The sequence below is a fragment of the Geotrypetes seraphini genome, chromosome 2 (genome assembly GCF_902459505.1).
Source record: "Geotrypetes seraphini chromosome 2, aGeoSer1.1, whole genome shotgun sequence".
Lineage (NCBI taxonomy): Eukaryota > Metazoa > Chordata > Amphibia > Gymnophiona > Dermophiidae > Geotrypetes > Geotrypetes seraphini.
The window spans coordinates 264179301-264203306 of record NC_047085.1 but is presented as its reverse complement, the minus strand read 5'-3'; the positions used below and the strand labels follow the sequence as shown (position 1 = coordinate 264203306).

Genomic DNA, 24006 nt, shown 5'->3' with positions numbered 1-24006 from the left:
TCTAAAATTAAGTCATTGCAAGTTGTGCGAAACACTGCAGCAAGAATGATCACATGAGCATATTTCGCTAGTGTTACAGCAACTACATTGGTTACCAATTCAGTCGAGGACTGAATACAAAGTCCTAACAATTGTTCATCAGGTAATCTAGGGGGTGGTACCTTGGTATTTGGCGCAGACATTAAGGCAGTATATGTCTTCATGATCATTGAGATCAGAGTCAGCAATGAGATTGTCAACTGATGACTAGATGCACCATAAGAACATAAGCAATGCCTCCACTGGGTCAGACCTGGGGTCCATCGTGCCCAGCAGCCCGCTCACGTGGCGGCCCAACAGGTCCAGGACCTGTGCAGTAATCCTCTATCTATACCCTTCTATCCCCTTTTCCAGCAGGAAATTGTCCAATCCTTTCTTAAACCCTAGTACCGTACTCTGCCCTATTACGTCCTCTGGAAGCACATTCCAGGTGTCCACCACACGTTGGGTACAGAAGAACTTCCTAGCATTCGTATTGAATCTGTCCACTTTTAACTTTTCCAAATGCCCTCTTGTTCTTTGATTTTTTGAAAGTTTGAAGAATCTGTCCCTCTACTCTCTCTATGCCCTTCATGATCTTGTAAGTCTCTATCATATCCCCTCTAAGTCTCCTCTTCTCCAGGGAAAAGAGACCCAGTTTCTCCAATCTTTCAGCGTATGAAAGGTTTTCCATACCTTTTATCAGATGTGTCGCTCTCCTCTGAACTCTCTCGAGTAACGCCATATCCTTCTTAAGGTACGGCAACCAGTATTGGACACAGTACTCAAGATGCGGACGCACCATCGCATGATACAACGGCAGGATAACTTCTTTTGTTCTGGTTGTAATACCCTTATTTATTATACCTAGCATTCTATTCACTCTCTTAGCGGCCGCTGCGCACAGTGCCGTTGGCTTCATTGCCATGTCCACCATTACCCCCAAGTCCCTTTCTTGGGTACTCTCTTTCAATAGCATCCCTCCCATCGTGTAATTGTACCTCGGGTTTCTGCTTCCCACATGCAATACTTTACACTTCTCAACGACCGTGCGAGTCACTGTTGGCCGATTTTTGGGCTAATTGTGGAACAGCGATCGATGTTTCAACAAGTTTCCATGAAAATTATATGCACGGAGGTTTGTCATAATCCTCATCAGACCAGTCACTCTGAGAGCAACATGACACAGGCGCAAAACCGGCTTTGGGAAGCCCGAACAGCAGAGCAGCAGGGGAAGCCCCAAAGCAGGTGTTGTGCAAGTGTTACGCATGCACAATATGGGCCTCATTTTTTGTTTTTTGTTTTTTTAAATGCCTGGGCTGGTCACCCCTGACGACCCACCCCAGAACCAGAATGGAGGCAGAAAGGATGCCCACTCCCCCATGCCACTGCGGCACTCCCTGAAAAGGAGGCCATGTCTGGGAAAATCTCGACGTCTGGAAATCCCAACATCAGTGACACAGCCTCCATTTACATAACTTTAGAGTACCTCTCGGTCTATGCAGAAAATTTGGGGTAAAGACACTTCCTTCAGATTATGTTCTTACCGTCTCCAGGTGAGTGGGCATCTGCCGATTAGATGGATAGCCCTGGCTGTTGTACACCTGAGAATGAGCACTTGAATGTACCCGACTGGCATCCACTTGCTCCTTCCAATGTGAGACTCTATTCTGCAGGACTCCACAGGCCTGGAACAGAAAATGAAGAGAGATACATCTTAAAATCAGCACCATGAATGTGAATAATCCATTTTATACCAGTCTAGGGGTTATTACATTTTTTCTGCCCTCCAACATGATGTTTCTTTCTGGATTTATCTACAGTCACCCCCCACCCCCACATACACACAATTTATATAAAGTAATTAGGATTAACTGTAAGAGATTCGGATTGTTAGAACAGCTTGGCAGTGAACTCTATGGCCTCTATTAGTGTTAGGTGTGTGAACCGTTGAGTTGGAAAAATGTCAGTACCAGAATAAGGATGTATTCTCCTACTTGAGTGAAAGCACTGGGAGGAGGAACTCTGAAGGAAAACGGTGAGGTGGTATAAATGCTAAGCCCAGGGGAGGTCTCTGGCTTTTGCTCCCTTGGCCACTGCACCATTAATTACGAGTAAGAGGGAGCTTGAAACTGGCTAACACAGTCAGTGCACAGGAGAGAGAAGGTATGAGAGAAATAGTAACATAACCTACTAGTCGCTGCTCTGATTCCAGGGGGATATGGAGTGGGGACCCGACCACCAACACTACCTTCTCAGGAGAAATAAGCAGAGGAGCAGTGAAATCACCTATCCAGGAGAAGCACCAGGATAGAGAACCTCAGTAGTGTGATCCTATCAGGGAAGGGACCTGCTTGCATCTGTTTTCCACCCACCATATCTTCCCAGATTATCCACACTCAATCCATCTCCCACTCTGTATCCCCACTTGTTAGTAGCAGGAGATGTGTTTAATCTGACAACACCTCCTGCTGCCGTAAAACCAATCTCCTGAGATGGCATCAGATTAAACACATGTCTCCTGCTGCCGGATTATAGAGGTACATAGTGGGAGGGAGAATGGGAAAGGTGAAGAACCAAGGGAAAGTGTGTTGCCTGATGTATCTTGCTCCATAATACCTGGAGCAGCCACCCCATTTGCCACCCCTAGTCTTGGCCCTGAGTTAACAAGACAATGATAGCTCTTTGTTATTTCATGTACTGTGACTAGTTAAGTGCTGCAATCATAGTTTAACATATTAGAGGGTGTGTTTTTCCCCCCATAAAGCTGTATAAATTTGGTAATCATAAGAACATAAGCATTGCCATACTGGGACAGACCAAAGGTCCATCAAGTCCAGTATCCTATTTGCAGCAGTGGCCAACCCAGGTCCCAAGGACCTAGCTAGATCCCAAGTAGTAAAACAGATTTTATTCTGCTTATCCTAGGAATAAGTAGTGGATTTCCCCAAGCCATCTCAATACAGTGTTCTCCCGGTTGTTCGCGGTCGGCGGTTCGCAGTCCCGGTCATTTGCGGTATTTTCGGACCGCGAACCGCCAACAAGGAGAGGGCAGCAGGAGAAGCAGGAGAGAGCAGCCGGAGCGCTGCAAGTGCAGGAAATCACTCGCGGTTCGCTCCAACCGCCTCTTCCTGCACAAAGTCTGGCCTTATCCTATCAGGAGCTGCTTTGACACGCAGCTCCTGATTGGATAAGGTCCGACTTAGTGCAGGAAGATGCGGTCGGAGCAAACCACAAGTGATTTCCTGCACTCGCAGCACTCCGGCTGCTCTCCTGCTTCGCTCTTCAGGCTCCCCCATGAAAAACCGTATTCGCTGTTTTTCGAGATTCGCAGGGGTTCCTGGAACGGAACCCCCGCGAATCTTGGGGGAGCACTGTAATGGTCTATGAACTTCTGTTTTAGGAAATTACCCAAACCTTTTTTAAACCCCTCTAAGCTAACTGATTTCACCACATTCTCCAGCAACAAATTCCAGAGTTTAATTACAAGTTGTGTGAAGAAATATTTTCTCCGGTTTGTTTTAGATCCACTACTTAGTAGCTTCATCACATGCCCCCTAGTCCTAGTATTTTTTGAAAGAGTGAACAAGCGATTCACATCTACCCTTTCTACTCCATTCAGTATCTTATAGACCTCTATCATATCACCCCTGAGCCGTCTCTTCTCTAAGCTGAAGAGCCCTACCCACTTTAGCCTTTCTTCATAGGGAAGTTGTCCTATTCCTTTTATCATTTTTGTTGCCCTTCTCTGTATCTTTTCTAATTCCGCTATATCTTTTTAAGATACGGCAACCAGAATCGCACAGTTTTTGAGGTGTGACCACACCATAGAGCAATATAAGGACATTATAACATTTTCACCTTTGTTTTCCATTCCTTCCCTGATCATCCTAACCACTGCTGCTGCACATTGAGCTGAGGGTTTTAACGTATCCTCAACACCACCACCTAGATCCTTTTCCTGGGAAGTGACTCCTAACATAGAACCCAGTATCACGTAGCTTTAGTTCAGCCCTGAAGAATTATCTTTCTTTTTTTTTTTGTAATAAATCTTTATTGATTTTTAAACTTTGACAATGCAATACAAATATCTGAACATAAATATTTCATAAAACGCATTATAAAACATACAATTTATACTTAGAACAATCATTTTCTCCCCCCCTCTTACCAAATTACTACAATAAGACAAATTATGTAATTATAATATTATAATTAAGTACAATTAATTATAATTAAATACCCTGAAGAATTATCTGAAAATTGAAGGCTTTATAGTCTTACTACCTTTTCAGGAATTACTTGAAAACATATTTTTTTCAAAAATTTCCCTTGTAATTCTTTATCCTATCTTCTTACCAATTTTTATGATCTGTTTTGAACCTTGCTGGGGAGTTGACAGAACACAAATATTATAGATCATATATCATACAATATTAGGGGATCCTAATCCCATACATGAGTCTTATTTGAGAATTTAACTGTGTGTGGGGGTTTTTTTTTTTTTTTTAAAATAATGTATGCTTTGTGTGGGAGGGGGTTGTTTGTTTGTATTTTTATTGTAATTATTTGTAACCTGCCTAACTTCCCAACAGGGTATGGTGTAGGATATACAGTATATGCCAAATTAACCCCCCCTTTTACAAAACCATGAAAGCAGTTTTTAGCACAGGCCGGCACGCTGAATGTTCTACGCTGCTCCTGACGCTCATAGAGTTCTATGAGCATCGGAAGAAGCGTAGAGCATTCAGTGCGCCAGCCTGCGCAAAAAAACAATTTTGCGGTTTTGTAAAAGGGGGTAAATTAAATTACTAGGCATGCAAAATTCGAAGTGGATATGAAGCACTATTTCTATATCATAAATGAATATTACTATTTTTATTATTGTTATTCTATAACTCTTGAAGAAAATGTTTCTATGAATGGTGCATGCAGCATTCTCAACCACCCTGACCTCCTGCAGCGATTCACTTACCCGACTATAGAACTGAAAGAAGGTGTTAGAAAGAAGCCATTGCTTTTCCGCCAAGAACCTGTATCTGCGCTTCTCCTCCAGTTCAGCCGCCTGGTGGCTCTGGGAGATGAATGCCTGCATGTCCGAATGTAAGCTGTTCACATTCTTCTGTTTAAGGACAAGAATAGGTTGTGAATTTAGACAGAGGGGATTCAAGCTGTTCTACTGCTTATCAAATGTCCAAAAGCTAAAGCAGGTCCAGGGAGGGGAGAATACTACTAGCTTCAGAAGAAACAGTAAAAAGTTAAAATCCTCCCTGTGTGGTCTTTGAAGCTGAGACACCATATTTCATTCACTTAGATTTCTATGTCACTTTTCCTAACATAGTAACATAGTAACATAGTAGATGACAGCAGATAAAGACCCGAATAGTCCATCCAGTCTGCCCAACCTGATTCAATCTAAATTTTTTAATTTTTTTTCTTAGCTATTTCTGGGCAAGAATCCAAAGCTCTACCCAGTACTGTGCTTGGGTTCCAACTGCCAAAATCTCCGTTAAAACCTACTCCAGGCCTTCTACACCCTCCCAGCCACTGAAGCCCTCCCCAGCCCATCCCCCACCAAACGGCCATACACAGACACAGACCGTGCAAGTCTGCCCAGTACTGGCCTTAGTTCAATATTTAATATTATTTTCTGATTCTAGATCCTCTGTGTTCATCCCACGCTTCTTTGAACTCAGTCACAGTTTTACTCTCCACCACCTCTCTCGGGAGTGCATTCCAGGCATCCACCACCCTCTCCGTAAAGTAGAATTTCCTAACATTGTCCCTGAATCTACCACCCCTCAACCTCACATTATGTCCTCTGGTTTTACCATTTTCCTATAGCTATTCATGGAGGCTTTTGGGCAATAGCGCTGGTTGTCTTGTTCTTTGGCTGGCAACTTGTTTTGTCGATCATCGCCTTCCTTATGTATTTACTTTTTTCTTCAGGACAGGAAAGTACAACTTTAATCCTTTTTGGTCTGGTCTTTTTTTGTCTAAATCTTTATTGATTTTCTTTTTTTAAAAAAATTCTTTATTCATTTTCAAACTTACAATAAGTGTGATAAAATGTCCAAACAAATTAACAATATCTATATCACTTAATAATCATCAATGGTAACAGTGATAAATACTTAACTCCCACCCTTCCCCCCCTTACCTATCAAATAATCAATATTTATACAATACATAACTTTAAAATTCCCCCCCCCCTTCCCTCACAATTGAACTTGTAAATTTAAGGGAAAATAAAATTTCATCTAATCAGTACAATACTTTGTTAATGGCTCCCAAACATCTTGAAATTTCTTGAAACTACCCCGCTGTATTGCCAGAAATCTCTCCATTTTATATATATGACATATGGAATTCCACCAAAAATTATAATTTAATCTACTCTAGTTTTTCCAATTATACGTAATTTGTTGAATGGCAACACCAGTCATTATGAGTAATAATCATCTTTATTGATTTTCAAACTTTGATAGTGCAATACAATTGGTAAATCATAAAATACTGCATAGAACGCACTAATAACTATACAATAATTACATTAAACAGTCATTTACTCCCATCCTCATCTCAATTATTAATACAATAAAAACATATGATGTAATTTCAATATTATAATTAAATAATTTAACTCCTCAAAGTACATTTCCCTTCCCCCACCCACCCACCCTCCCTCCCTGGATGTGTAAAGAAATCTAATGAAAAAGGGAAGAAACATGACCCTTACTGTAATGCGACCCACAAAAAGGCAAAAAGGTCAAAGGCTCCCAAGAGTGGTAGTGAAACAGTGTCCCCAGCAAAGGTTTAATTTGTTGCCAGAGAATGCATGCTTGTGTACTCTAAACACTTTTTACAATTAGGTTCCTGGAGAAATTGTTAACCATGTAGACTTAAGAACGTCAGGAGACTCTAGATTATTCAAAATAAGGCCATATAGGCAGGCATGTACTATTTCATTCACATCTTTGGGGGTGGGGAGTGAAAAAGGTTCAGTGACCAATGGGAGAGTGTGGGGAGATCATGTTTGCATCCCTCCAGTGGATATCTGGTCAGTTTGGGCACTTTTCGGCACTTATTAAAACAGGTCGAGTCCCAAATGTCCAAATTATTGCAAAATAGTATCAAAGATGCTCGCAATATTAGAAAATCTTAGTCTCTTTGAGTGTTCTCTTAGCTGTCATTATATGGAGTAAGTTTTTTAATTAGTGCTGTGCACCGCATTAACCCACGTGTTGGAAAATGCCTATATGGCCTTATTTTGAATAATCTGGAGTCTCTTGACGTTCTTAAGTCTACATGGTTAACAATTTCTCCAGGAACCTAATTGTAAAAAGTGTTTAGAGTACACAAGCATGCATTCTCTGGCAACAAATTCTATAGTTTCATTGAGTGAGTGAAAAAATACTTTCTATGGTTTTTTTTATATGCTACCTGGAGTGTCCCCTAGTTATAGTACTATTTGAAAGGGTAGACAACTGTTCCCTATTTGCAACTTCCTCCCTGTTTTGCCTAGCTGTAACTGTTACCACAAACCAATACAAAACAGTTTTTACCTACTGTCTCTATTGTACAATAGAAGTCACACAATGGTTTCTTTTAAAACTAGCTTTGACCTTTATTAGTAAAAGAAAGAAGGAAAAATAACATGGGTGCCTGTGCCACCGTGAGTGCCTGTGCCTCCTGCATCCTCTAGCCCAGGGGTGCCCAATACGTTGACCGCGATCAACCGGTCGATCGCTCAGGCAACCCAAATCGATCGCGGAGCCATGCAGTTTCCCATCTCTTTTTTCCCCCTCCTGACCGGCATGTAATTAATCTGCCTCGTGGAGAACGCCGGCCAATCATAATTCCCTTCTCTTTTTTTCCCATCCTGACTGGCGTGTAATTAATCTGCCTCTTGAAGAACACCGGCCAATCAGAGTGCTGGCAGGGCGGGATTAGAAGATCGGAGGGGGATGGAGCTTAGCGCCCTACTACAGGAGACAGAAGCAGTGCACCGCTTGATGTGGTAAGAGCCGAGGTTGGGAATAGTGCTGCCCGATTCAAATTGATTCACTTCATGTGAATCTATACAATTTAACCTCCCCCCAAAAAAATCAGCCTCCCGATTCAATGACTGACCCTCCACCCTCGTTCCCTAAAGCAGAATCGGCAGCGCTGCCTCTTGCTGGCTAGCTGCTGCTGCTCCTGCTTTAGAGGGCGAGGGGGAAAGGTCAGTCGGGAAGTGCTTTGGTGTCCAGCTTTCTCCCTGGCCTCCCGCGCATCCCTTTACCTAATTCCAGCAGGGAGCAGCCTGCAGAGAGGATCGCCGGTACTGACTCAGAGGAGGGGCGGGACCGCGGCAAAGGGAAGATAGCTCCTGAGGCCTATGGCAACCTGCAAGGATCGCTAAAGTACCAGCGATCCTCTCTGCAGGTTGCTCCCTGCTGGAATTAGGTAAATGGATGTGTGGCAGGTCAGGGAGGAACATGCAGGTCTTTTTGGGGGATAGTCCTTCAGGGGGGGACAGGCCAGTAGTGTAGGCGTTGGGGGGGGACAGGCAGGCCTTCAGGGGTGGAGGGAAAGGCCCTCAGAGGGACAGGCAGGCCTTCAGGGATGGGGTGCAGACCTTCAAGGGGGTGGTTCAGGCCTTCAGAGGGGGTGCAGGCCTTTAGCGGTGGGGTGCAGGCCTTCAGGGGGGACAGGCCTTCGGGGGAGGAGGGCCCTGGTGTAGAAGTACACAGAGGGAGGGAGGGAAGGGGGGGTTCAAAGAGACGTACATATGCCGGACTTTGAGGGGAAGAAATAATGGGTCTAAAAACAGAGGAGAGGGAGAGAGATGGTGGACAATGGGATTTAGGGAGGGAAGGAACAGAAAGGGAAGCAGTTGGACACAAGGGATGGTGTGGAGGGGGGATAGAGATACTGGATAGGAGGATAGTTGGGAAAAGAAAGGAAGAGATGGTGGACCCTGGGGTGGTAGGGAAGGAGGGAGAGATACTGGATAATAGGGTAATTGAGAAAAGGTGGATCTGTGGATGGAGACGAAAAAAAAGGAAAGATGCCAGACTTCCGGGAGAGGGAAGGGAAATGGGAAGGAGAGGACATGGATGAAAGATGGATGGTTAGCACAGAGAAAGAAGAAAACAACAAATGAGCAGGAGACCCTGGCAAGCGAGTTATCAGAAGACAACCAGAGCCTGGGACCAAAATGATTTGAATAATGACCAGACAACAAAGGTAGGAAAAATGATTTTATTTTCAATTTAGTGATCAAAATGTGGCCGTTTTGAGAATTTATATCTGCTGTCTATATTTTGCACTATAGCCCCCTTTTACTAAATCGCAATTGCGGTTTTTAGCGCAGGGAGCCTATGAGCATTGAGAGCAGCGCAGAGCATTCAGCGCAGCTTCCTGTGCTAAAAACCACTATCATGTTTTAGTAAAAAGGGAGGGGGTATATTTGTCTATTTTTATATAGTTGTTACTGAGGTGACATTGCATAAAGTCATCTGCCTTGATCTCTTTGAAAAAAAACCCAGAATATAAATTATAATTAACATTTTCTCTGCGTAAAGTATGCTTTTTTTTAATTTTATTGTTGGTAGATCATTTTGACTTGGTCATTTTAAAAGTAACTCGCAAACCCAAAAAGTGTGGGCACCCCTGCTCTAGCGTCTCACAAGCCGAATTACCCATTATGACCAGGCGAGGAGCTTTCCCAAGGGAAATACTTATGGGCAATGCACGTGTTCATTCCGCAGATGAGTTCCAATGAGCCTCATTAAGGGGTCTCCCTTTATAGCAATATTCACAACAATGTTTACCATTCATACACACAGAGGATGGCCACAGGACATGTTTCCAGAATGTGAGGATGTTACATATTTCAAAATATATACAGAAAGAACAAAAACAAGATATTTATGTGTGAAAGTTCAAATCCTAGATGGCCTTTTAATATATAGAATAATTAATTGCTCGCCACACACAGTAACTAAATCAGTTCCTTAAACCTTGTTTAACTGTATAAACAACTTGTCTTGAGTTTAGCCTCCCATCTATTTATCCCCATGCACGCTGTACCACCCATCTTATCTCCATCTAATTTCTGCATTTGACCCCTCGGCTATAGGATAAGATGTATTATAGAAACACATTAGCGTCATATCTATGTTATTTGAATGTTATGATCTGTGCATGCTAGGTTCTTCATAAGTATTATGTCTCCCTTTGTATTATCTCTCTCTTATTTGAATTTCAGTGCTGTTAAGTATATTTTTGAACTGTTTTCATGGTAGTCCTATTCATAGGCGTCGGAATGGAGGGGGGCTACAGGGACCATGGCCTCCCCAAAAATTTGATCCCTGATGGTCCAGGGAAGCAGCGGGCAAGAGCGAGCTTTCCACGCTCCTGCCCATTAACCCGGTCGGTGGCAGCTGATTTCTTCTGCTGCTGAGCAGCAACCAGCAGGAGTGTGCTTTGGCATTGCCTGCTCGGCGCTCAGTGGCTTCTTTGACTGGCTCCCGTGAATTATCACGAATCGCGAGAATTCACGGGATTCAGTAAAAGAAGCCACTGAGCAGGCAGCGCCAAAGCACACTCCTGCTGGTTGCTGCTCAGCAGTAGAAGAAATCAGCTACCACCGACTGGGAGGAGGTAGGAGGATGGGGCAGTGTATACTGCTGAGCCTGGGAGGGAGGGGGGACTGGGTGCAGAGTCTGACAGGGGTTGGGAGGGAAGGAAGAAGGGGGCTGGGTGAAAAGCCTGGCAGGGGTTGGGAGGGAAGGGAGCTGGGTGCAGAGTCTGACAGGGGAGGGAGGGAGGGAAAGAAGGAAGGAAGGAAGGAAGGAAGGGGCTGGGAAAGAGCCTGACAGGGGTTGGGAGGGAAGGGAGCTGAGTGCAGGCTGACAGGGGAGGGAGGGAAGGGAGCTGGGTACAGAGTCTGACAGGGGAGGGAGGGAGGGAAAGAAGGAAGGAAGGAAGGGGCTGGGAAAGAGCCTGACAGGGGTTGGGAGGGAAGGGAGCTGAGTGCAGGCTGACAGGGGAGGGAGGGAAGGGAGCTGGGTGCAGAGCCTAGCAGAGGAGAGAAGGAAGGAAGGGGGCTGGATGTAGTGCCTGACAGGGAAGGGATGGGGACTGGGTGCAGGGCCTGACAGGAGGGGGAAGGTGGCTGGGTGCAGAGGGTAAGGAGTTAGGAAGGCAGGGAGGACAGATGCTCAGGGGGCTGGGAAAAAATACTGCACATACTGGTAGAAGGTTGGGAAGGACAAATGCACTGGCTGGGGGGTTAGGAAAGGAGGAAAAGAGAGCTGCTGCACAGGTAGAGTAGTGGGAAGGGAGAGAAATAAATGCTGCCAGTGGGGGAGGGAAAAGGAATGGAGAATTGTTGGACATAGGTGTGTGGCGTGAGACGGAAAGAGAGATGATGTATAAGGGAATGGAAGAAAGAGGGAGAATTGTTGGACATGATAGTGGTGGAGAGGAGGGAGGGAGAAATGACCCAAAGGAGAGATGACCCAAAGAAGGGAGAGATGTCAGACCACTGGAAAGGGAAGGAGAGAGAGAGAGATGTCAGACCAGAGAATGGAAGGGAAGGAGGGGATAGAAATATGCCAGACTGCAGAAAGGAGGGGAGAGAGATGTTAGACCTTGGGAAGAGGGAAGAAAGGAGAGAGATGCCAGACCTTTGGAGAAGAGAGAGATTCCAGGCTATGGGAAGGAGAGGAGAAAGATGCCAGACCATTTGAGGGGGAAAGGGGGAAGACAGAGATGTCTGACCATGGAAGAGGGATGAGATGGTGCATAGGGATGAAGGGGAAGGGGAGACAGAGGGAGGAGATAGTGCACAGCGATGGGTACGACTGGGAAGAGATAAAAAGAAATGCTTCTTATGGATAAATGGGAGCAGGGGAGAAGAAAGAGGGAGGAGATGGTACACAAGGATAGATGGGAAGGGAAGGCATGTAAAAGTAGATTTTGAGAAGAAAGCAGAAAAATAGAAGAAAGTTGAATGTTAAAAGTTAATGCTAAAGATGGATGTATGGCAGAAAGTGAAGGAGAGAAAACCAGCAAATGGATAAGGTGGCTCTGGATACACAGTTAAGAGCACAGACAGAAGGACGTGCAGCCAGAGACTGAGAAAAATGGTTTCAAAACCAAAATCGCCAGGCAACAAAGGTAGGGGAAATGAATTTATTTTCAATTTAGTGATTGAATAGTGTCAGTTTTGAGAAATTACATCTGCTGTTTATATTTTGTACTATTCAGGAAGAAATGCATGTATTTCTATTTCTCTGGGGCTTGTACTGCATGCAGAGTCTTGCATCTTAGGGTTTTGTTTGTATATATTTGTACTTTTAGTTTGTGGTCCTGTATTTGCATAGGGGTTATCTGTGTTCTGCATGTGTGACCAAGGCCTGGTATTCTGGTAGGAATGAATGTTGAGAAACATACAGTGTGCTTTGCGTAGTTTAATTTTGTGATTAACTATTATGTATTGTTAATAAGATTATATTGTGTGTATATATGAAAAATGAATGGAAAAAATGGTATTACAATTAGTACTATAATGGGGACGGGGTCTGGGGCGGAGATTGGGTGGTGTCTGGGGTGGAGCTTGTGGCCCCCCCCCCCCAAACAAAAAACGCTTTTTTGTTTGGGGGGGGGGCCACAAGCTCCACCCCAGACACCACCCAATCTCCGCCCCAGACCCCGTCCCCATTATAGTACTAATTGTAATACCATTTTTTCCATTCATTTTTCATATATACACACAATATAATCTTATTAACAATACATAATAGTTAATCACAAAATTAAACTACGCAAAGCACACTGTATGTTTCTCAACATTCATTCCTACCAGAATACCAGGCCTTGGTCACACATGCAGAACACAGATAACCCCTATGCAAATACAGGACCACAAACTAAAAGTACAAATATTCATTCATTCATGCTGTCTATAGTCCTATTAATAAGTTTCAGTTTACTGATTTTGACTTTACCTCATTCATTGTATTTATGTTTATATTTGGTCTTTTTACTACTGTTATGTGGTTATCAAAATTGTAAGTTTTATGTTGAATTATAGCTGCTGTATAATATCTCCTTTTAAAAGTACCTCAATCTAGAAAGACTCCAGTGCTTGCTTTCCAGTACCAATAAAATTTTACACAAGCTTATGAATAGCATCACTGTGATGTCATCACAATGACTAGAAGATCAACTGTCATTTTCCCCCTAGCCTACACTAAAACACTATCACCTCTACCTGCCCCTATCTTCCTCTTAAACTCCTTACCTTCATATCTCTGACGTTCTTGTCCCTCATTTGTTCCATCCTCCACACTTCAGTCATGCACTTGTCCAGGTTTGCCATTCGGTGTCTGTACTCCATCTCATAGCGCTTCTGGCTTTCCTGTGCCATGGGTTGGGGAGAGGTTAGAGAACCACACATATTAGCATAACAACTGAAATTTTGTGGTTTTTCAGCAGGTACTGTTTTAGTTTAGTAAGCCCTTTAAAAGCAAAGTAAACACAAAATAGGTGAAAAGAAGATAGGAAACAAATATATATGAAACAAGAAGCAAGGAAACAAAAAAAGTGACACTAAGCAGGATGAGAAAGGAAATGAAGAGAAGGTGAAAAAAGGTAGGGAAACAGAGCAGAAAGGAAGAGAGAAGGAGAAAAGGGGAGGACGAGGGGAGCAGATGGAAGACAGGAGATAAAAATAAGAGGAATGGGAAAGAGAAAAAAAGAGGATAATTGGGAAATTAAAGAGGAAGAGTGAGAAAAAAATGAGAAGTAGGAAACAAATAAAAGAAAATAAAAGTTTCTCTTTGGGTAGGTAGAGCACTCACTTGGATAAATTGCATGTCTAGCTTTGTATTCTTCTCCATGTGCTGCAGGATGTCTCCGTGAAATGTCTCTAACTAAACAAGCAAAAGAAAAATTAGGTTCTTACCTCGATAATCTTTCTTGTAGATGTGTCTAGTAGTCCTGAATGCTAAGGTAATACAACCAGACCTGCAAGTTGCTTGCAGAATGAAATTACTCATCTTTCAACTCCGCCTCCTTTCCAGTAGGCATGCTCCAGCCTCTTCAGTTTATACAAAAGTAGTCAAGAACCATTGGCATGGAAGACATCACCGGAAGGAGGGCAACAGGGAGAACTCCCCAACTACACTTCTGTTCTGCTCTGAAACAAGTATAACATCATTAAAATTATACAAAACTGCAACCCGCACTATTTATGGAGCTCGTAGCTACTCGCATGTCCTGCTAAGAAGCAGAAACTCAGACTTGATATCCTTTTATTTTGCTTAGTTGAGAGACAGAGAAATTCTTCACATATAGAAACAGACTGAAATTGAGACCAAAAGCAGGCAAAGTCCCTTCATAGGGTAGGTCTTCAGGACTACTAGACACATCTGTAAGAAATAAGATTATTGAGGTAAGAACCTAATCTTTCTTTCTAGTGCAATGTGTCTAGTAGTCCTGAACACTAGGGACAAACCAAAGCAGTTCCTTAGTCTAGGGCGGGACTACTGTGCCTGCCTTTAATACCGAGGACCTCCATTGCTGCCAAATCCACTCTATAGAACCTAGTAAAGGTATGAAGAGTAGACCATGTCACTGCTCTACAAGTCTCTATGGGGGAGACCACCCGAGCCTCTACCCATGAGGTAGCCACCCGTCTGGTAGAGTGATCCTTCAACACGATCAGCGGCTGCTTACCACAGCCCATGTGGAGGAAATTGCCATTTTAATCCATCTGGAGATCGAGGCCTTGGATGAAGACCTGCCTTTCTTAGCATGACTGGTCAGAACAAATAGATGATCAGAAACTAGAAACTCATTGGTAACTTTAAGATAGCAAAGAAGCACTCTCCTAGCATCTAGCAAATACAATATTTTGTCCTTTTCCTTCAATTCTATAGGCCTAAAGGTGGGCAAACGGACTTCCTGATTAACATAGAAGGCAGAGACTACTTTTGGTAGAAAGGACAGAACTGTACACAAGGAAATCCATGCTTCTGTAATCTTAAGAAACAGTTCCCTGCAAGAGAGAGCTTGCAACTCAGAGACTCAACTTACCAATGTAATCGCCACAAAGAATACCATCTTGACCGTCAGATCTAAGAGAGAAGCCTCCTGTAAGAACTCATATGGAGTTCTATTGAGGACTTGCAGAATGGGAACAGTAGATGCAACAGAGGGCACAACCTGAGAGCCCCTTTAAAGAATCTCACCACAACTGGATAAGAGGCTAGAGACGATCTCTCTCCCCATAGCTCAGAAGAATGAAAGGCCTGTTATCTGTACTTTCAGTAATCTGACTGACAGGCCCTTCTCAAGTCTCTTTTACAATAATTCCAAGACTACAGAGATCAGGGCTTGTAAGGGCTCTGCATCAATCTTAGCACGCCACTGTCAGAAAGTCTTCCAGGCCTTAACATAGGCTGCCACCATCGAGGGCGTGGCTCTAAGCAGAGTGGAAACGACCACCTCTGAGTATCCCTTCCTTATGAGGGCTCAAGAGTCATATCGTAAGCCCAAAGTGTTCCGTATTCTGTATGGAAACCAGACCCTATGTCAGGAGATGTACCTGAACCTTGAATCTGAGGACTTTGTCTTTTTGAAAACCAGGGTTGTCCAACTCTGGTCCTTGAGGGCCATATTCCAGTCATGTTTTCAGGATTTCCCCAATGAATTTGCAAGAGATCTATTTGCATTCATTGCTTCCATTGTATGCAAATAGATCTCATGCATATTCATTTGGGAAATCCTGAACACCTGACCTGGCAAAGGCTAAGGTTGGTCACCTCTGCTATAGATGAACTAATTCCGCATACCATGGTCTGTGGGGCCAACTGTGCACCACTAGGACAACCAGCCCTGGATGACTCACAATCTGTCAAATGACTCAAGCTAGCATTTGCCACAGGGAAACACATACAAGAGCCCCTTTTCTAGCCACGTCTGAACCAACACGTCCAGCCCTGTGCTTCCAGGCTTGTATCTTTGGCTGTAAAAATGATACACCTTCATGTTTGCCACTGAGGCCATGAGATCCATCAGTGGGTGCTCCCACCTCTGAATAATGGCGTTGAATGCTTGTGGGGAGAGCGACCAACCTCCCCTAGGTTGAGTGTCTGCCAACTGAGATAGTCAGCCTGAACATTCTCTACTCCTACATGTGCAGTTGAGATTGCCTGCAGATGAGTTTCTGCCCACCGACAGAGGAACTGAGCCTCTAGACGTAATGGAGCACTCCTGCTGCCTCCTTGTCAGTTGATATAGGTCACCACTGTCACATTGTCTGAGAACACCCTGACTGCCTTGCCTTCCAAGGACTTTTCCTATAGGGCTTGCAATGCCAGCTGAAAGGCTCTGAGTTCCAGGCGATTTATGGACCACTTTCAAGTTTTATTAAAATTTGATATTCCACTTATCAGACTTCTAAGCGGACAGGGACCAACGACCCTGAACTGGGTTTCTGTTGCAATGACCCTGCAACAGTAAAGGTTGGCATCAGACATCAATATCTCCCAGGAGGGTATACGGAATGGCATGCCCTTTGAGATGGAAGCTGTAGGCAGCTACCACCACAACCTGTGCCTTGTATCCAGTGTCCATGGAAGCAGCTGTTGAAGCGAATCTGTCTGAGGAGACCAATGGGATAGGAATACACCATGGCAGTCAGCCTCTGAAGCAGATCCAAAATCTGCTTCTGGAGCTTCAGTCTTTGTGGCTCTGGAAGAAAACCCTGACCTACAGCTATGTCAAACAGAACTCCCAGGTACTCCAAGCACTTGGTCAACCCTAAGTGACTCTTCTTGAAGTTGACTATCCATCCCAAGTCCTGCAGAATTCAAGACTGCCAATTTGCCCTCTTCCTAGGACAGGGCCCTGATCAGCCAAATTTGAGTGTACATGGTTCTTCGATCACTGCCTTGTGTAGGTGCGCTGCTACCACCACCATCACCTTGGTAAAGGTGCAAGGTGCCATAGCAAGGCCAATGGAGAGAGCAGAAAATTGTTAATGCTCCTCCTGTACATGGAATCGCAAGTACCTCTTGTGAGCCAGAAAATTGGGAATGTGAAAATAGGCTTCTGCCAAATCAAGGGGGGGCAAGAAATTCCCCAGGTGCCTCCAGTTGTCTGAGCCCTTTTCTGGCACTATGAAGTATATGGTGTATCTGCCTGAACCAGAGTCTTTAGCCAAAACTGGGTCAATGGCCTTTGCATTGTTGCCAAGACTCTGAGGACTCTCTACAACCAGCCGGGAAATCTACAAAGAGGTCCGGAAGGGGGGCATAGAAGTGGATCTTTTAACCTTCACAAACAACATCTAGGACCTAACGATCTGCACCTATCTATGCCCAGATTGTTCAGTAAGTCAATAGCCTACCCCCCCCCCCCTATGAGGGTGCTGCTGCTGGCCTGGCATCTTTGTGCTTTCTTGGAAGCTGGAGAGGAGCAAGAGCCAGAGGCTTGCTGCCTTCTGCCCCACTGAACCTCTGCATCACTTGGTTTCCTGCTTATGAGTAGAATCTTCGAGATCCTCAAATTACCTCACCCCAAATTCCAAGTCATCCGGAGTCTGTTGTGTAACAAGGCCTTAGGGCAATGGTTCATAACACTGGCCATTAGGTCATCCAGACCCTTTCCAAATAGCATCTGCACTTTGAAGGGAAGCCTGATGAAGGTGGCCTTAGATGCCATCGGGTGGAGATAGAATAGGCTGTCACCTTGTTCATGACTCTTAAGATGTCATATAGAGTGTCTACTACATAACTCACTCCAGAAAAGAACATCTGAGGGTCCTCATCCAGTGGCATAGTAAGGATGAGCGGTGCCTGATGGGTCCATCCAACTGATTTTAAGCAAAATTAAGGGGTTTTGAGGCAGATGGAAGCTTTAGGAAAAAAACATAATTTAAAATCCAATATGGTCACCGCTAGTGAATTCGTACAAAAAATGATTTGGGGGGGAGCTCCTCTGAAGTTCTAAAACTATAGGGAAAGTTTGGGAGTTTTGCTCGGGTCCAATGTGGTGAAGATAGACTAAGCGTTGCACAGCCATTTCCCTGAAGCAGCGGGGGTGCTGAGTTTACCCCACAAAACTAAGGCCTGGTCGGATATAAGTTAGAAGCAACAATGCTGATTTGACAATGGGCTACTCGAGTTAAAGAGCTAAGTATTTGTAAAAGACTATACTAGTTTATTATATTAAATGGAAAGTCAGAAGTCATAAGCTACAATGAATTTCCTTTTTTTTATATTAACTATTTTTCAAATGAACTCATTTTTTGCTAATGAACTTTTTCAAGTGAATAATTGAAGAAACGTATTAAAACACTGATAGGAATCTCCCTCTCTTTACATGAATTTTTAAATGAACTTTATTTTTGCAAATGAACTTTCTTCTTTTCATTTGAACTATTTTCTAAATGAACTCAATTTTTGCTAATGAACTTTTTTCAAATGAACGATTAAAGAAATGTTTAAAACTTTGATAGGAAAGTCATTGATTTAGTGAATTCAAGATTGTCTCAGAGCTTTTTTTAGTGTATTTATTGTATTTATAATACTGAAGCACTTTCACTGAGCACTTTACACTATGGGGTTCATAATCAAAAAAAAAAAAAGTCTAAAAAGTGGCCTAAGTAGCTACTTGGATGATCAAAAAGCCTGATTGTCCAAGTACCCATAATCAAAGCTGGTTTTAGACATATCTAAAATTAGCTTAGGCACTTTCCCCTGCCACTAAACGCACAGAGAGAAAAGAGGTGTGATTAGAGGAGGGGAAAGGGCAGGCGGTGGGCAGGAGGTGGGCCGACCTACACCTAGGCGTGCAGCAGGTATAACCAAAACCTTAGGCAGGTTGCCTAGTCGGCACTTATACGTTTTGACTTAGACAAAGTCAAAACAGGTCTAAGTGCCGAAAAAGGGGCCGCTGAGCTGATCGTGGCTGCTGCAATCAGCTCAGCGGCCCCAGCAACCTGCCTACCCCCTACAGCAATGATCGCGGCAGGAGATATGCCTCATCTTCCCTACCCCGATGCCATCACTCCTCTACCCGAACTGCCGCAGGTTGTGGCAGTTTGGGTAGTGGAGTAATGGCATGACGGTAGGGGAGATGAGGCATCTCTCCTACCGTGATACATCACCCCCCCCCCCCGGACAACATCGGGGCAAGAGGGAGCCCAAGCCCTCTTGCCCCGCGGCACCCCCAACCTCCCCGACGACATCGGGGCAAGAGGGAGTCCAAGCCCTCCTGGCTTCTCGCCCCCCACCCCCCTACATGATCAGGCAGTATAGAGCCCAACCCCTCCTGCCCTCGACACAAACCCCCCAATGACCGCCCCCCGAACCCCTGATCGCTCCCTGCTGACCTGTGAAGCAGTGTTCCTGCTAAGCTGCGCTGGCGTGCGCTGGCGCACAAAATATTAGGTCGCAGCGCACAAGTTTCTCGTCACAGCGCAGGACCGGCAAGATTGACTCATTTGAACTTCTGCAAGATCAGCATCGGAAGCGTGCGCTGGGCCGGAGAGATCTTGGGGAGCCTCCGACAGTGGCTTTCTCCCCTCTCTGCAGCTCTCCTTTACTTCCCAGCGCAGCGATTCACGAAGGCAGCCTCGGGGCTTTTGCTGAGTCGCGGCTGCCTCTGATGATGCAACTTCCTCTTTCCTCAGAGGCGGCGCGACACAACAAAGGACCCGAGGCTGCCTTCGTGAATCGCTTCGCTGGAAAGTAAGAAGAGCTGCTGGGAGGGGAGAAAATCACTATCAGTCTGGGAAGCTGCTGGGCAGGGGGGAAAAAGGGACAGCTGCTACTGGAAAGGGAGAAGGAGAGATGCTTCTGGGAGGGGAGGAGGGAAAGGAATCTGGGAAGCTGCTGGGCCAGGAAAAAAAAGGACAGCTGCTACTGGAGAGGGAGAAGAAGGAGAGATGCTTCTGGGAGGGGAGGAGGGAAAGGAATCTGGGAAGCTGCTGGGCTAGGAAAAAAAGGGACAGCTGCTACTGGAGAGGGAGAAGAAGGAGAGATGCTTCTGGGAGGGGAGGAGGGAAAGGAATCTGGGAAGCTGCTGGGCAAGGAAAAAAAGGTACAGCTGCTACTGGAGAGGGAGAAGGAGAGATGCTTCTGGGAGGGGAGGAGGGAAAGGAATCTGGGAAGCTGCTGGGCCAGGAAAAAAAAGGGACAGCTGCTACTGGAGAGGGAGAAGGAGAAGGAGAGATGCATCTGGGAGGGGAGGAGGGAAAGGAATCTGGGAAGCTGCTGGGCCAGGAAAAAAAAGGACAGCTGCTACTGGAGAGGGAGAAGAAGGAGAGATGCTTCTGGGAGGGGAGGAGGGAAAGGAATCTGGGAAGCTGCTGGGCTAGGAAAAAAAGGGACAGCTGCTACTGGAGAGGGAGAAGAAGGAGAGATGCTTCTGGGAGGGGAGGAGGGAAAGGAATCTGGGAAGCTGCTGGGCAAGATAAAAAAAAGGGACAGCTGCTACTGGACAGGGAGAAGAAGAAGGAGAGATGCTTCTGGGAGGGGAGGAGGGAAAGGAATCTGGGAAGCTGCTGGGCAAGGAAAAAAAAGGGACAGCTGCTACTGGAGAGGGAGAAGAAGGAGAGATGCTTCTGGGAGGGGAGGAGGGAAAGGAATCTGGGAAGCTGCTGGGCAAGGAAAAAAAAGGGACAGCTGCTACTGGAGAGGGAGACGGAGAGATGCTGCTGAGAGGGGAGGAAGGGAAGAGAGTTACTGCTGGACAGGAGGCTGGGAGAAAGAAAGAAAGGGGGCAGGCAGGGAAACAGAAGGAAAGAAGAGAAACAGAAAAAAAGAAAGAAAGGTCAGGGAGAGAGGAAGAAAAAGTTGGGGGAGGGAATGAGGTGTGGAGGAGAGAAAGCATACAGGCTGATAGAAGGGAAGAAAGATTGGATGCACAGTCAGAAGAAGAAAGTGCAACCAGAAATCACCAGACAAGGTAGGAAAAATGATTTTATTTTAAATTTAGCAAAGTGGAGGCAGTATTACCACAGTTTTCAAAGGAATTTGCCCAAATAACTTAATAGTTAACTGGGTAAATTCCCAGAGATGAAAACTTCCCTTCACTTACTATGCACAGTTCTGAATTTATATCTGCTGTCTATATTTTACAATATGGTCCCCTTTTACTAAACCGCAATAGTGGTTTTTAGCGCAGGGAGCCTATGAGCGTCAAGAGCAGTGCTGGGCATTCAGCGCAGCTCCCTGCGCTAAAAACTGCTATTGTGGTTTAATAAAAAGGATGGAGGGTATATTTGTCTATTTTTGTATGCTATAAAAACCAAATACAGAGAGAGACTGAGAGCTGTTGACGAAGAGCTACGTGTGTGTCTTTCTTCCATTCCAGCCAGAATATCAGCTTTGTGTTCAGCCAAACAGGCCCAGGTTTCGCACTGAATAAAGTATTTTATAATTTTTATAATTTTTATTTCATAATAAAGTAATTATAAAATACTTTCTTTGTGTTTATTTGATTCCTATTCAAGAGAATTACTTTATATATAGTCAATATAGGCAGAGAGTTAAATTTTTTAACATTTTCTAATGGTGGTGTGCCTCATGATTTTTTTCATGAAACAAGTGTGCCTTTGCCCAAAAAAGGTTGAAAAACACTGGTCTAGAAATTGAAAGCATCAAACGTATTGTCTTCTGGACTGTTTTTAATTTACAGTTTACACATATGGATGTAACAGACATAACTACATTTGTTGTAAAACATTTATTAAGATATCATTTCATCCCTACAATTTCTGTGTTCTTAAAAATATTATTTAACGTTATTTAATTTAGCGTGTAGGCCTAAAATTCCTTTGAATACCTCGTCCTCATGTATCAGCAACTTTGACAACATATTTATTTGGCTCATAACTTGCTGGCGCCCGATATTTTTAGCTCACAGTGAAAAAAGTTTGCTCACAACACCCGCCCGCTTAGAGGGAACACTGCCTGTGACCCCCCGCCGACCCCACGACCTCCCCCCCCATCCCACCCTTCATACCTGTAAAATGTTGGACGGATGACGGGTGCCAAACCCGCCCGTCCGGCAGGCCAGCCGGCTGCAGAATGGGGCCGGATTGGCCCAGGCGTCTAAAACCCCTGAGCCCTCTCTTTAAGTAATCCCATTTTGGGAAAAATGTTCTCCTAAGTCTGAGGCTTGTCCCCATTAGAAGTTAATTAACACAGAGCAGTCAAACAGTCAGGCAAACCCCTCTCATTTTTGACTGCTCTGTGTTGGTTGGTATGTGTGTTGTTTCTTGTGTGGGATATTCCGGGGGTGGGATGAAATATCTTCAAAACTTTATGAGGTCAACAGGAGAGGCGGGCTGTTTTTGCTATTAGACAGTCCTGTGTTTTATTGGAATATCTTGCACTTTTGTTGCTGACTGTTATGCCTTTGTACTGCTTGCCAGTGTTTGCAATTTTACTGTGTCATTCTGGACCCATGCTTGTTTCTCTTGTGGTCTCTTTAATAAAAATGATGTTCAAAAAAAAAGAAGTTAATTAATGTAATGTGATTAAAAGTTAACAGTCATACTATTAAATCCAATTACTGAAGTAGTAAATCTAATTAATAAGTTGGAATATAGAAGTAGTGTCCATTTTTTATTTTGTGCTAATGGTTTTCAATAGTTTCATATTTTGTGTATATAATACCATTTGAAGTTTGTATTGTTTTGTTGTATCAATACATGTAGGATACATCATGGATACATATAGAAAAAGATGTCAGAAAAGCATAAAGTACAGAAGGGGTAGGAGAGCTGGAAAAAAAGGTAACATGGGTGCAACCAAAGAGCAGAAGTGCAATGTCATAAAAAACCAAAAGGAAACGTGGATTCAGCAGCCCAGAACACAAGTAGCATAATACAGCATATGCATGACAAAGTATAACTATATATATGTGGAGAAAGGTGTTTACAGAATAAGGAAATGTGAGGGGAACCCAGAGAGTGTGCCTTGATAAGGAATAAATGTCAAAGAGTAAAGCCGGTACCTTGTGGAGCAAATCAATGAACGCCCTGAGCAACAGAAATGTTGTGAAACAATAAAGCCAAATAAATATACTAAAACCATGCTAAAACATGATGCAAGTGGTAAAAACATGGTATATTTCATACTAAAGCTAAAAAAATAACCAGCGAATGAAAGTAAAAAGCAAGCAATCAAAAAGAAACGCTCCAAGCGGTGAAATTGAAAGTACAAATGTGCGTTTCACAAAAGGACTTAAAAAGGTTGGACGTGACCGCTTGAGGAGTCAAAATAAAACGTAGCGGCATAAGAGCGTCAAGTTTAAATGCTCACACTAGGAATGCATCGGAAAATGTATATGAGAAGAGGTAGAAAGTGCATGAAAGCTAAAATTAAAGGCTGGGTAACAACTGAAAAGTTGAAAAAAGCATTGTAAAAGAAGAGAAACACAATACCGGAAGGAAAACAGCCATCTGCTGAGGTGAAAAACTGAAAAGCAGATTGGGTTTAAAAGAGAAAGTCTTGAGTGGAAAAAGGCATGAGCACATTGAGCACAAAGGTACAAGAAAACATTATGAGATGATACATGAGATATTATATATGATTGACATAATAAAAAACATCATAAAAACTGAAAATCAGATTAGGTTTAAAAAAGAAAAAGTTTTAAATGGAAATACGAGTAAGCATGAACACATTGATCACAAGGTTGCAAGAAACATCATGAGATAAAAGATGACATAATATACATGATTGTCGTAATAAAAGACATAATAAAAACTTAATAAATAAATAATGCATGAATAAAACAAAATATAAATTGGGAGGATTGCATGATAGTTATGAATATGATTGAAGAGATAAAATGATGACAACCCATACAGTCTCTGAAAGACCAGACAAGGAACCGTGTGACAAATATAAAATTGAAATGTGAATTCAAAACTTTGCAACATCAAAAGGGGTGTCGCATCTGCACCTCTTG

At 43.9% G+C, this 24006-nt stretch overlaps 1 protein-coding gene across 1 annotated transcript in view; it reads right to left on the bottom strand.

Moving 5' to 3' along the window:
- The window catches only part of BAIAP2L2 (BAR/IMD domain containing adaptor protein 2 like 2), a 119890-nt gene that overhangs the window by 64795 nt on the left and 31089 nt on the right, over positions 1–24006 (bottom strand). The window contains exons 5-8 of the mRNA XM_033932831.1: positions 13875–13946; positions 13316–13432; positions 4994–5140; positions 1566–1706 (exon numbers count right to left, since the gene is read on the bottom strand). Of these exons, the coding sequence (XP_033788722.1) occupies positions 1566–1706; positions 4994–5140; positions 13316–13432; positions 13875–13946 (477 nt within the window). The remainder of the gene's footprint in view (positions 1–1565; positions 1707–4993; positions 5141–13315; positions 13433–13874; positions 13947–24006) is intronic.